Consider the following 12,383-nt stretch of genomic DNA (forward strand, 5'->3'; position numbering starts at 1 on the left):
GCTTCCTCAGAAGCCAATCGGAGCCTAGGGAAGTGACCTCACCCAAGGAAAATCTGTGTGGGCAAGAAAATCTCTCAGAGCTGTAAATGTCTCTAAGTCACTCCCCTCCTTCCCACCCTCCTTACTTGCTGTAAAGCAACACCACCTACTCCCTCCCAGACAAAAAAGGGAGTGAGAAAGGCTAACTAAATTGCATAAAGGGAAGAACCAAAAGAGAAAGTGCAACTCAGCCACACACTGGCTTTTGCAAGTGGAGAACAGGATATTTAGGGCGTTCCCTCTGCAGATATACCTTTCAAAATGGGGTCTCTACGGCCTGGAAGAAGACTATGTTTGCTGAATAAGAGTCAGCTCCTCCTCCTTATTCCCTCCCTGCAACTGGCTTTTTTTGACTCTCCCCACAAAAACAGTTGCAATCATTCTTTGTAAATAAGGACAAGACCAAAGTCAAGTGTGGGAAAGAGAGGGCCTGTGCCCTTGTGAACGTGTGTGAACAGAGACAATCATGTCCCCATAGCATGAGGACCAGAGGCTCAGTAGCCATCTAGTCTGTCTACAACTCACTCTGCACGGTCCAGAAGATGAATTCCTGAATATTCCCTGACTGAGCTAGATTGTGAGTATGTGTCCCACCCGTGTGTGAACAGAGACAATCATGTCCCCATAGCATGAGGACCAGAGGCTCAGTAGCCATCTAGTCTGTCTACAACTCACTCTGCACAGTCCAGAAGATGAATTCCTGAATATTCCCTGACTGAGCTAGATTGTGAGTATGTGTCCCACCATGGGTGTGGGCGGGAAGGAACAAAGGACAAGAATGCTGCAACCTCCAGCATGAGGACCAGAGGCTCAGTAGCCATCTAGTCTGTCTACAACTCACTCTGCACGGTCCAGAAGATGAATTCCTGAATATTCCCTGACTGAGCTAGATTGTGAGTATGTGTCCCACCATGGGTGTGGGTGGGAAGGAACAAAGGACAAGAATGCTGTAACCTCCAGTGTGTCACACTGGACTCCAACAGGTAAGGGGAGAATGGCTCAGCCAGGCATCCCCTTCATTCCTCCAGCCCTCTCCCACCAGGCCCCACCCTGGACAGAGATACTGATAAAAACACTTTATTTAAAAATATAAAACTGGCCTCATTCCTCCTAACTGCTCCCGCCCCCAATTATCTCCACAAAAAGCTATAAAAATTGGTTAGAGGTACGTGTACAGCCGTTTCAGCACTAACAATCCTTGTTCTTCTTGCGACTCTCCTTTCTCCTTTCATACAATTAAGACATTTGTCCTTTGACCTTTCCCCAAGATATTGCAGGTGTTACAAAGATTGAAGGAAGGGAAAAGTAGAAGAGAATGTTGTCATCATTCTGTATTCCTATCTCTAGGAACCAAACAGCTTATTTGGACTCTGACCAAATGTTTCAGTTGTCCACAAAACCAAATGATAGGGACAGTTACTCTCTGTATCTTAAAGCAAGAAAGATATGAGGGTTTGGAGTGTTGTTTAGGATCCTTCTTCAGTATATAGCCTCATCCATATTGTCATCACTGTCACCCCCAAAGTCCTCTCCATTGTCAAAATATGACATGATGTAATCAGTTTCCTGAAATGGAAGAAAAAAAGAAATGTCAGACATCCTTTTGGCATTCCCCTTCCTCTCTGTATACTAGGCCCCTTCTCTCCCAATTATACAATCCAGACCTGGGACACCCTTTTCAGCTGTAGTTCATTTTTGAGAAGAACCTGGAGTCAGATGAAGTGGAAGGAAGCACCTACCCTTTGGGGGCACCATCTCCTTTGGCCCTCCAACCCCGAGAAGAATATCCCTGGTATAAAGAGTTGAGATCCCTGGAGCTTATGAAGAGAAGGGAGGGGACTGAGGTGGCAAGAGTTTCCCTTTACCTCTTCATGTTCTTCTTCATCATACTCCTCTTCTTCTTCCTCTTCCTTCTCTTCTTCTTCTTCTTTCTCCTCATTTTCCTCTGAAGACACTTCTTCCTCCTTCTTCTCCAGGGTCTCATGTAAAGATGAGCAGGAAAAGAAACTCAGACTCAGCTCATGGAAGGGAAAAATTGAGGCACACATGGCCAAGGGAGAGGGAATGGATTGGGGGCCAGGAAGTCTCTAGGCACACTTCCTCCTCACCTCTAGTTTCTGTATTGTTTCCTCCTTATCTTCTGTGGTCTTAGGGGGCCTCTTGGGGAGTAGAATGGTGGTCCCTGGTGGGGGAATCAAAAGGTGAACCATTGGAAAGCAAATCTTGCTAGCTTTCTACCCCACCCTCCTGCAGAGAACATGTCACTCTGCTGCCCTCACGTGGCCACCACGGCATCCAGCAACAACACTTGGGGGATTGGGCAGGAATTTGGAGGGCAGGCGAGACCCCTCCAGCTGATGAATGAAACTTCTCTTCTCCCGCCTTTTCCAGTATACACTCACGCTCTTTCTGTAGCTTCCGCACTCGGATCTTTAGCTCCCGAGGTAGGCGCCGCCAATCTGACAATAGTGGGAATGTGAACATCAATAGGACCCTGCCTGGGGTCTCCTATGAACGATGACTGATTATAAAGGAGAGGTGATGGTTGTAAGGAGAGGAAGGAAGAAGTTAGGTCAAAGTTGCTGGGAACAAAACCAACAAAACATGGTTTGGATGCCTCACAAGGAGTGGGGGTTATTTAATAGATTTTTCAGGGAGAGTCTGAGAGTGCTTTAGAACACAACTAAGGCTCTGATTTGCAGACACTGAATGGGGAAGGGGTTGGGGACAGTGTGGATTATGGTGGTGGCTTGAGGCATCTCAAGCATTTCAAAGAAGGGCAGTTAATGAAAGGGCCCATCACCTACCAGGGTTCCAATCGATGGCGTTGTCAATCGGCCCTGACATCTGGTATTTGTCTGAGTAACGCTCCACATCTGAGGGATCAGAGGTCAAGGGTCAAAGTTTTATCCTTTCAGAGCTCTAAAACAGGATTGTTCCTGAGGGTCCAGCCCTCTCAGTACTCAGGTATTATCTTTCCCCTCACGCCAGAGCCCACAGGGTCAGCTTCAGTGAGAATCTCATCACTCTTCTAACCTGCCCCTTTGCCACCCAAAATTAAGATAATTATTTTCTCCCTTAGCTCAAAGGTATGGCATGAGATGCAGTGAAAAATATACTAGGGAACAAAAACCCAGGGTTTCAGTCTTCTCTTACTCTTTGTTAATGGGGTTAACTTAGGTAAGTCTTTCATCTCTCTGAGCCCCAGCTTCCAAGGGTACAGTAGAAAGCACTGGTTGTTAATACACTGAAATACTGTACTTCCACAATAGTTGGTAAATATCCACTGTCCCAAGCCTCCCGAGAGCACTCCTTTCTCCAGTCCCTCCTGGTCTCCCTGACCTCCTCATAACCTACTAACCAAAGGGTTAAACTTTACTTAGGTGGAGTTCTCAGAGACCCAGCTCCAGCCCCCTTCTGATTGTTTGGTGCCTGTAATATACAGATTGTTAAAGTTTTTTTTTTTTTTTCCCTTTTTGTCTTTTTTTCGTGACCGGCAACGGATCGCAACCCTCAGTGTTATGCCCATACCGGACCGGGACCGGCAACAGGATCGCAACCCTCGGTGTTGCTCCCACACCTCGCTCAGCCAGTGAGCGGCCGGTCTGTATGTGGGATCCGAACCCTCGGCGGGAGCGCCGCCACGCTTCCCAAGCGGCGCACTGTAGCAGTGAGCCACCGGGCCGGCCCAGATTGTTAAAATTTTTAATACATCTCCTCATTTATACATGTGGAATGGGATCTTAATACTTAATCTTCCACTGTCCCAAGACTATTGTAAGACTCAAAACAAATCATGAGGCTGGCTGGTTAGCTCACTTGGGTTAGAGCATGGTGATAATAATACCAAGTTCAAGGGTTTGGATCCCCTTAATGGCCAGTGCAAAACCCCCCACAAATAACAAACAAAACAAACAATCAATACTGTAATGCATTTCAGATGCAGGAGTACTTATACCTCCCCACCCAGACAGTGTGCTTCCTGTGCCTCTCCAGTCCCCATGGAAAGCACTCAGAACATGATGCTAGCATTCCAACTGACCTCTCTTAGGAATGGCTGGTCGGATGAAGTAGGGAAGCTGCCTCATGGCCCCTCGTAGCTCCTGCTTCAGTGCCAAGACATATTCCCCTTCCTCTCCTGAGGGCAGAGGCACTGGGCGGAACTCCAAGGGCTAGAGAGGCAGGGGCAGTGGTCAGTTCGGGGAGAAAATGCTGAAGTACAAATCTAGGAGTGCCTCTCCTCCTAATTTAATCCAGTGTTCCCACTGAGCAGAGGGCCAAAAGAGAATGGGGGGAGAGGAACAGCATTTTGAAAACTGGGGAGCTGGGAATAAGAGAATTAAGAGTAGCCATTTCTTTGCCTAGGAAACATTCCTTGTGAGTTAGGAGTATAGAGACAGGGAGGGGCAAGATGAGGATGGTTTTATGAGGGCCCAGGAGGAATCCAGGATCATACACAGTTGGCCAGGGGTACATGGGAGTCTTGGGAAGAGAGGGGAAACACTCACAGGGAAGAGTGGAGAAGGCTGCAGGGTGGGTGGGGGCAAAGCATCCCCCTTCCCAATGCCCACAGCCTCCATGTTGAAAGTCAACTGGCCCCGGCCACGACCCCGGCCCCCACCCCGGCTGGCCATGGTAGAGGGGGCCTGGGTATTCAAAGATCCAGTGAGAAAAACCTGATAAAGACAAAAACAAAGAGAAAAAGAAGCATAGTAGAATGTACAAGGAGGTACAAGACACTCTATCTTCTCTCCTGGGACTTGAAAAGACAATGTCATTCAACAAATTTTGGCTGAGAAGGCACAGTGCCAGGCAGGGTATTTCTGAAAATGTAAATATGGATGAGACACAGTCTTAATAGGACAGATAATTACAACACAGTATAACTGCAGCACAAAGGAGAAAGTGATTAGACCCTTGGATAAAACTTCCTTACATCTCTAAGACAACTGATGTTTATCACTATCTGCATTTCTACATATAACCTTTGAATTGTTTTTCTCCCTGGCCTTCCAAACCCATCCAGGCCCCAATTTAATCCAATATAATGCATTTCAGCAAAACATTTACTAAGTATCTAAGATGAAAGAGGTAGTATGCCAGGCACTGTGGAGCACAGGGATGAGTCACCAATCTCATTGTCGAGAGAGACATTACAATCAAATTGACCTTTTTAAACGCCACTTAGAAGCACAGAATCTAAGAATTGGAAGAACCCTTAGAAATCATCTAGTCCAAAACCCCTCCCAGTGCAGGTCTCTACTCTGTAAATTGTTATTTAGCTTCTGGTGGCATTTTCCTAAAGAGAGGGTGTCTGTTCTCTCCCAAGGCAGCCCATTCCAATATGATCAGCTCTGATGAATGGAAGGTTCTTCCTTCCACTGAACTGAACTCTGCCTCTTGTCGCCAATCCTGAAGAGCCAGTGAGAGGCAGCTAGGATGGGATATAAAATCACCAAACAGAAGTGAAACTTGAGGGCTGGCTGGTTAGCTCCATTGGTTAGAGCACAGTGTTGTCACATCAAGTTGTCACAGTCAAGGGTCCAGATCTCCTTACTGGCCAGCCACCAAAAAAACCAAAAATGAAACTTGAAAGAAATGATATCCCAATGACATCCCAGTGGCATGAGCACACCTAGCACCCAGATCTGGATTTCTAATACCATTTCCCAATAAAAGCAACCAGGGTTCCTTGGAGAAATGGCTAATTCTAGAACTGGGCAGGAAATATACAAGATGAGCCTGAAACATTTTGAGGTGCCAAAAAGTAAGTGCTCAAAACAACAACCACACTTGTATATTGATGGGGTTATGTCAAAGAGGCATAAGAGCCAACTGAAAGAGCTCCCAGTGGCCAAAGCTGGAACAATTTGAGCAACAAAATAAAGTAATACTGGATTATAACCCCAAAGTATAAAATAAGCATCCATAAGTTCACAGTGATATAAATAAATGACTGAATATGAGGGTACTTCAAAAAATTCATGGAAAGATTCATATTTTCTGGTGGCTGGCCAATGTGGTGATCCGAACCCTTGACCTAGGCATGTTATCTTTTAATCCTACTCTTCCAAGAACTTTTTGAAGTACCCTCCTATGTGGAGGAGAAAAGAAATATCTTTTATGCAGAATTACAAATAAATTATGTAGATACTCCATTCTAAAAGTGGGGAGAGCATAACTACCTACTCTTTACGTGTAGACTATATGTAGGGAATTTTGTCCAATACAATTTTGGAAAGCAGGGGGGAATAACTTTACAGTGGAGACACTGGACAAATACTACTTCAGCCAGGTGACCAAGGTCAATATCAACAGTGGTAAGTCATACTGACAGTGCATGCCCTTAATACAATGTGACGAAATGGTATTTCACCTCTCTGATCATCCTCCCAAAACCCCATAACCCAGTCTAATCATGAGAAAAGCATCAGACAAATTCCAACAGAGGGGCATCCTACAATATGCCTGACTAGTACTCCTTGAAACTGTCAAGATCATCAAAAAGAGGAAAGTCTGAGAAACTGCCATAGTCAAGAGGAGTCTAAGGAGACATGACAGCTAAATATAATATGGTATCATGGATGGGATCCTGGTACCAAAAAAGAGCTTTAGGTAAAAACTAAAGAAATCTGAATCAAATATGGACCTTAGTTAATAATAATGTATTGATATTGGTTCGTTAATTGTAACAAATGTACTATACTAATATATGTGTTAATAATAGGGGAAACTGTGTGCCAGGGACATATGGGAACTCTCAGTACTATCTGCTCAGTTTTCTGTAAATCTAAAACTGTTCTAAAAAATAACTCTATCAGTTAAATAAAAAAGAGAGAAACAAGTAACAATTCAAAATTCACAAAAGATTAGTTGGTAAAAAAATTTTTTTAAAAATATTATGTAGGAGGTAATCTATTTTGTCAAACACATACACATGAGTTAAAAAGTTGTTCATGAAGGATATACACCAAAAATTAACAACTGGTTAATTTGAGGTGATGGATTTTCTTTGAGGATTTATTTTTGGTTTTGATTATGTGTATTTTAAGTTTTGTTTTGTTTTTTCCATATTGCTTTTATAATAAGAAAAAAATTACTAATTAAAAATTTTAAAATACAGTAATAGAATAGTAGATGAGATCAATAATCTGTACCAGGAAGGAGAGTGTGGGGAACTGTGTGTTCTCATGATGACCCCCTGAGTTGCAGAGCCAAAAGGACAGACTGCTAACTTCCTGATGAGGAAGTGGTGGCGGGCTGAGCATGGAAAAAGCTGAGGCTGCGGCCTAGCAAGTTTGTGAAAACTGCATGCTCTCATTTATGACTGCTGATTAAAATCTAGTTGGCTGACCACAAGAACTAAGCTGCGCTCGGGTGTGATGATTCTGAGAAGACTTCTGAACAACTTCCATTTTTTTATATTTTCTCCCCCTACTTCCCCTTTTTTACACTTCTATATAAGAAGCTTGTGTGAGACAATAAAACGAGGCTTGATCAGATCCTTGTCTTGCCTCCCTCCTTTGCGTCTCTTGTCCCACCCACTCCCCCTTCCAGGTTCCACGGACCGACTCCCAATTCCCGAGGGAAGGGACAGGAGAGGGTAGAAAAATGTGCATCCAAAGAATCTGGAAAGTTTCAAGCCCAACTGCCAATGAAAATGTGAGGAAACAATGGCTGTTGGTGAAGAGATTAAATTGTGATCTGTTTGAAAAGAACACATGAGAGAAGAGAAGATGTCTCATGGAGACTAGAGAAAGGGTAAGAATTTTTCACCATGTCTTCGGCCCCTTTTAAGGGAAAGAACACTCTAATTAGCTGGTTTAGGTATCTTTCCACTTGACTGATACAATTCTAGCAGTGAAGATGGGAGCTGTTTTGATTGCAAAGCAGTGAGTCAAGAAAAGTCCCTAAGCTTTGAAATTAGACAAATCGAACTCCATTTCCATATAGTAAACAAGCAACCGCCAAGGATGCAGGGAAAAAGAAGTCAAAATTTTATTTAATCCAGGCAATAAACTGGTGGTTAGGAAACTATAAACCATCCATCTATCCCACTCAGCTCAGGAATCTACAATGAGTCTCTGATATTGAAGACTGTGATTGAGTCTAAATTCTTGAGGATAATTAAAGTCTCCCATAACCTGGTCTCAATCTGCTCCTCCTTAACATCAGCCTTCCCCAATATTCACCCCTGCACTCTACTTTCCCCCAGACAACAACATCTTATATGCACAATACTCATTTCTAATTATGCATACCTGTGTACTGTGGTGGAAGTTAATAAGAAGGTTTCAACAAAACATACGGAAAATCACTAACATCAAATTAAGGAAGGCAGTCCTTATAGGGGTTAACAACATGGATTTGAATCCTAGTTTCGTCATTTCCTAGCAACTTAAACTTCGACGACTTATTATCTCTAAACACATTTTCTCATCTGTAAAATGGGAATAATGATAATAATACTACCTGCCAAGAAAATCATGACTTCAAATAACATTTAAAGGCAGAAAAATGTTCACAGTACAAGGTAGAGTGGAGAAACATGACATAAAATTGTCCTTATTATATGACTCTATTTATGTATGAGATACACACTTGTAAATATATGTATATACACACAGAGAAAAAACTGAAAAGATACATATCAAAATATTAGTAATAGTTATCACTACACATTATGGTCTTAAATAGGCATTTTTCTTTATATTTTTGTTTCCAAATTTTCCAGAATAAATGTATATTACTTCTATAATCAGAAAACAAAAGGGATGGTTTCCTTTTAAGAATGCTAGGACAGATCTCCCTCTTTTATAATGGAAGTGTGGAATGCACTTGGTTGAGCTATATATTTCTTATTTAGAATATTTGTTAAATATTGACTGAAGAACAAATATCCCAAAACAGAATGACCTGCAAAGAAAGATAAAGAGTTTTCTTACTAAAGATGTTTACATAGAAGCCGGGTAACAATTTACTACATAGGGTTTACCAAAGGAAGGATGCATGGCTAGAGTAGAGAATTCACTATAATCGCCGTTGTCTAGCATTGTGTCTGGCATATAGTAAGTGCTCAATGAATATCTGCTGAATGAATGAATGAATAAATACATGATTTCTACAGGCCCTTCCAAACTTGAGATCTTCTGATTCATAAAGCCTCCCCTTACCATTCAGTTCTCTTTGCTTTCTCCTGCTGAATGAATGAATGAATAAATACATGATTTCTACAGGCCCTTTCAAACTTGAGATCTTCTGATTCATAAAGCCTCCCCTTACCATTCAGTTCTCTTTGCTTTCTCCCTTCCCTGTTCTGGACTAGCAATTATGAAACACTAATATTATGAACCAATACTTTAAAGGCTCCTAATTATATACTATTTGTTTTTTATTGATCCCTAATTATTTTAGGAGTTTAAATTCTGCCTCCTCAACAAGTGTGCTAGTTCCTGGAAATTAGTTCCACTCAAATAACGCTCATTACGTACTATGTATTCATTACTAGAACCTGCCCTACAAAACCTTATGTTCTAAGAACAGAGAACAGAAACATTAAAAGACAGAGCGCGCACTGTTCTAGTAGAGGTCTGCATAAAATGCTATCATGGTGGGGTTTGGGGGGGAACAATTAACTCTGTAAGAAAGGCGGTCCAGGAAAGCTACAGGTAGGAGGTAATATTCCAGCTGAGTCTTGATAGATCACAGGAATTTGTCAGGCTCTTAGGGGATAGTATTAATAGATTCGAAGAAGGTTGATGCCATAGCAAAGAGTCAGAGGTATAAGACTGAGTCTTTCTCATTTTCTGATCTAATATCTCTCCCCGACGCGTGATAAAAAAAAAAACAAAAAACAAAAAAAAACTACAGTTCTCTGGTATACAGTAAATATAGAAATAGGAGCCCGAGGGAGCAAGGGTAGGGAGCCAGAAAGGAGCTGATCCAACAGGCTGACAGAAAGCGTCGTCTATCTCGCAGCCTGAACCGGATGACCTAGTTCGGGAAGTGTGGGACTGAACCAGGTCAGAGACATCAGTTCGAGCCTTACCTGCTGCCCCTCCCCCACGCGAAGCCCACGCCGCGGCCAACTTGAAATTTGCTTGTCTTCCTCAAACCGGTGGCGTTGTAGACCCGCCTCCCAGAGCTTCCCATTGGTGGGTTCTCCGGGCCAATCTAGGAGAAGCCGAGGAGGGAGGTCCGCCCACTTGAAGCCGGGGAGGACAAGGAGGGAGGAAGGGAACCAGCCCGAACTGAGGCTTGGGAAGCGGGGTGCAGAGAGAGATGGGGTTGCAGAATCACCTCATTTCCGACCTCACCCCAGATGGAGGAGCTCCTGGTTAGAGAGAGTTCACAGAAAGAACCTGACATTCAGATCTCATCGACGGACTCTGTTGAGGGAGCCCCAAAGAATAGCTCCCCTATAGAGAAATGAATCCCTATGAAAACTGCTCTTTAGGGATCAGTCTCTTTGTGACTCTGGCTTCACAGTTTGGCCTCGACTCCATTATTCCAACCTTCTCTTGAAATCCTACACTGCCTTCCTCCAGCACTACCAGTGGATACTTCTTTTCTAAAAATGTTTTTCTGTGGGTTGTTGTCATGTCTATGAGAAGGTGGGAAGAGGGATTGGGGAAGGAAGAACTGGGGATCAGAGAACTAGGGTTGGGAAGACAGGGCAGGAGCCCAGTGTTTTCTGCACTTGCCATTGCCTCCCAGCTCCTCCAAGCCCGTTGGTAAAGGGGTGCAGAGTGGAAGGAGTCGTCCTACTTTCACAGAAAGCAGGAATAGTGGGAAAGAGTTCAGAATAGAGGTGAAATCTAGGAGTGAGTCAAGAAGAATATCCCAGATGTCAGAAAAAATGGCCTCTAGATTGGGAGACTGTAGGTGTAGTGGCAAGTGCTCAGTCTTTGGAGTAGGACAGAAACACAGCTATGAAGCTTTGGAGAACTCATTTAATCTTACTAAGTCTCAGTTTCCTCATCTGTAACAAGAAGAAAATAGTTCCTATTTTATAGAGTTGTGAGGATTGGAGGATGTATGTAAAGCACTTGTCACATAGTTGGCATCCAAGAAATGGTAACTAGTAAAAATGGGCAGCAGCTTCCCTGCAAATATTTCTCTCTCCCCCTTCCTTAGGAATATTATTTTTAGTATTTTATGTCTAGGGGCCTCCAGCTTCTGAACTATCTCAGGACTGTAGGTGAGCTTTCCAAATCCTTTGAAGTTTTCTTCATCCCCCACTTGCCTTGGTGCCTTCCAGTTGGACACACACTCATTCCTAAAATATGTAGATGGAAGCTATGGTAACCGTGGAGACAGGGCAGGTGGGGAGGAGAGGCAGAGACTTGAGAGAGACCAATAGCAACAGATAGGAAGAGACAAGAAGACGTAAGGAGCAATTCGGATAGAGACCTTCAAGCAAGATGGAAAAATAAAATAATAAGTCTAAGCAAGACAGAATAAAGACATGCAATGACAATGGGTGTGTTACAAGGTCCGCTCTTCTCCTTGCCTCTTTCCTATCTCCCTCCCCCAAGAATAGAGGAAGGAGGCGTCTGGGAATGCCCATTGCCCAGTCTAAACATGTCCCCGGAGGCTGGCCGGTTAGCTTACTTGGTTAGATCGCAGCCTTATAACACCAAATCACGGTTCCGTTCCCCGTACCCGCCAGCCACGCCTCTTTCCCCCAAATGCCCCCGGATATCCACTTTTCTCATACTTATCTGGGAGGTCTATGTAAGGGAGCTGAGTTCCAAGTTTCTCTGTGGTGTATGTTTTATTTTGGGAGAGGTGGGGTGGAGATGTATACTTTGTCTGACTCCAGACTGGACCGTGCTCTCTCTGACAAACTACAAGAAGGCAACCAGACCTCCTGCCTCTCTATGAACAGTATGGACGCCGCTGTGGATCCCAGTCGCCTCTCTATACCCCTCTGCACAGTGTGCCATGTGCCGTGTGTGGCAGGTCAGGTCTGGAGCGCAAGAGCGCATATACACACCAAGTGCGGAGACTGGAGATCTGCTGAAGCTCACCAGAGAATCCAGATGATCCCTGTCTGGGTCGAGTAGGAGTCCCCTAAGGAACACTTATACGTGTCGGGGCTCAGGGGAGGTCGGCTAAGATAGCAAAGTCAGGATTGGAGCCTCTAGGTTTTTCAGGGTTTGTGTGTGCATGGGTGGTGGGGAGCGGTTTGGTGCTCGACGCCCCCACCCGCAGAGACTCGACTATAAATAGCACAGCAGAGCTCCGCCCCCCCCCCCCCCCCCCCCCCCCCCCCCCCCCCCCCCCCCCCCCCCCCCCCCCCCCCCCCCCCCCCCCCCCCCCCCCCCCCCCCCACCCCCCCC

At 44.4% G+C, this 12,383-nt stretch overlaps 1 protein-coding gene across 2 annotated transcripts; it reads right to left on the minus strand.

The window, feature by feature from the left end:
- Positions 1–1,100: 1,100 nt before the first annotated feature.
- POLR3GL (polymerase (RNA) III (DNA directed) polypeptide G (32kD)-like) lies at positions 1,101–10,166 on the minus strand. Of its 2 annotated transcripts, XM_008579381.1 has the most exons (8): positions 10,088–10,157; positions 4,548–4,715; positions 4,082–4,211; positions 2,847–2,915; positions 2,442–2,498; positions 2,148–2,221; positions 1,905–2,018; positions 1,101–1,605 (listed from the first exon to the last, which is right to left on the minus strand). In XM_008579381.1, exons 2-8 carry the CDS (start codon positions 4,671–4,673, stop codon positions 1,519–1,521), a joined length of 657 nt encoding a protein of 218 aa, XP_008577603.1. In that variant the 5' UTR covers positions 4,674–4,715; positions 10,088–10,157; the 3' UTR covers positions 1,101–1,518. The 2 variants fall into 2 exon arrangements, with proteins under 2 accessions (XP_008577603.1, XP_008577604.1); XM_008579382.1 differs by lacking the exon at positions 4,548–4,715 and having other exon boundaries at positions 10,088–10,166.
- Positions 10,167–12,383: the final 2,217 nt, after the last annotated feature.

This window comes from Galeopterus variegatus, unplaced genomic scaffold (genome assembly GCF_000696425.1).
Source record: "Galeopterus variegatus unplaced genomic scaffold, G_variegatus-3.0.2 Scaffold1873, whole genome shotgun sequence".
NCBI lineage: Eukaryota > Metazoa > Chordata > Mammalia > Dermoptera > Cynocephalidae > Galeopterus > Galeopterus variegatus.

Excerpts from the sequence above, each read along its gene's own strand:
- POLR3GL (XM_008579381.1), bottom strand. The coding sequence starts at position 4,673 with ATGGCCAGCCGGGGTGGGGGCCGGGGTCGTGGCCGGGGCCAGTTGACT. Across the intron at positions 4,212-4,547 it reads AGCCTTCTCCACTCTTCCCT|CCCTTGGAGTTCCGCCCAGT; the intron begins GTGAGTGTTTCC and ends CTGCCTCTCTAG. Across the intron at positions 2,499-2,846 it reads CGCCATCGATTGGAACCCTG|ATTGGCGGCGCCTACCTCGG; the intron begins GTAGGTGATGGG and ends CACTATTGTCAG.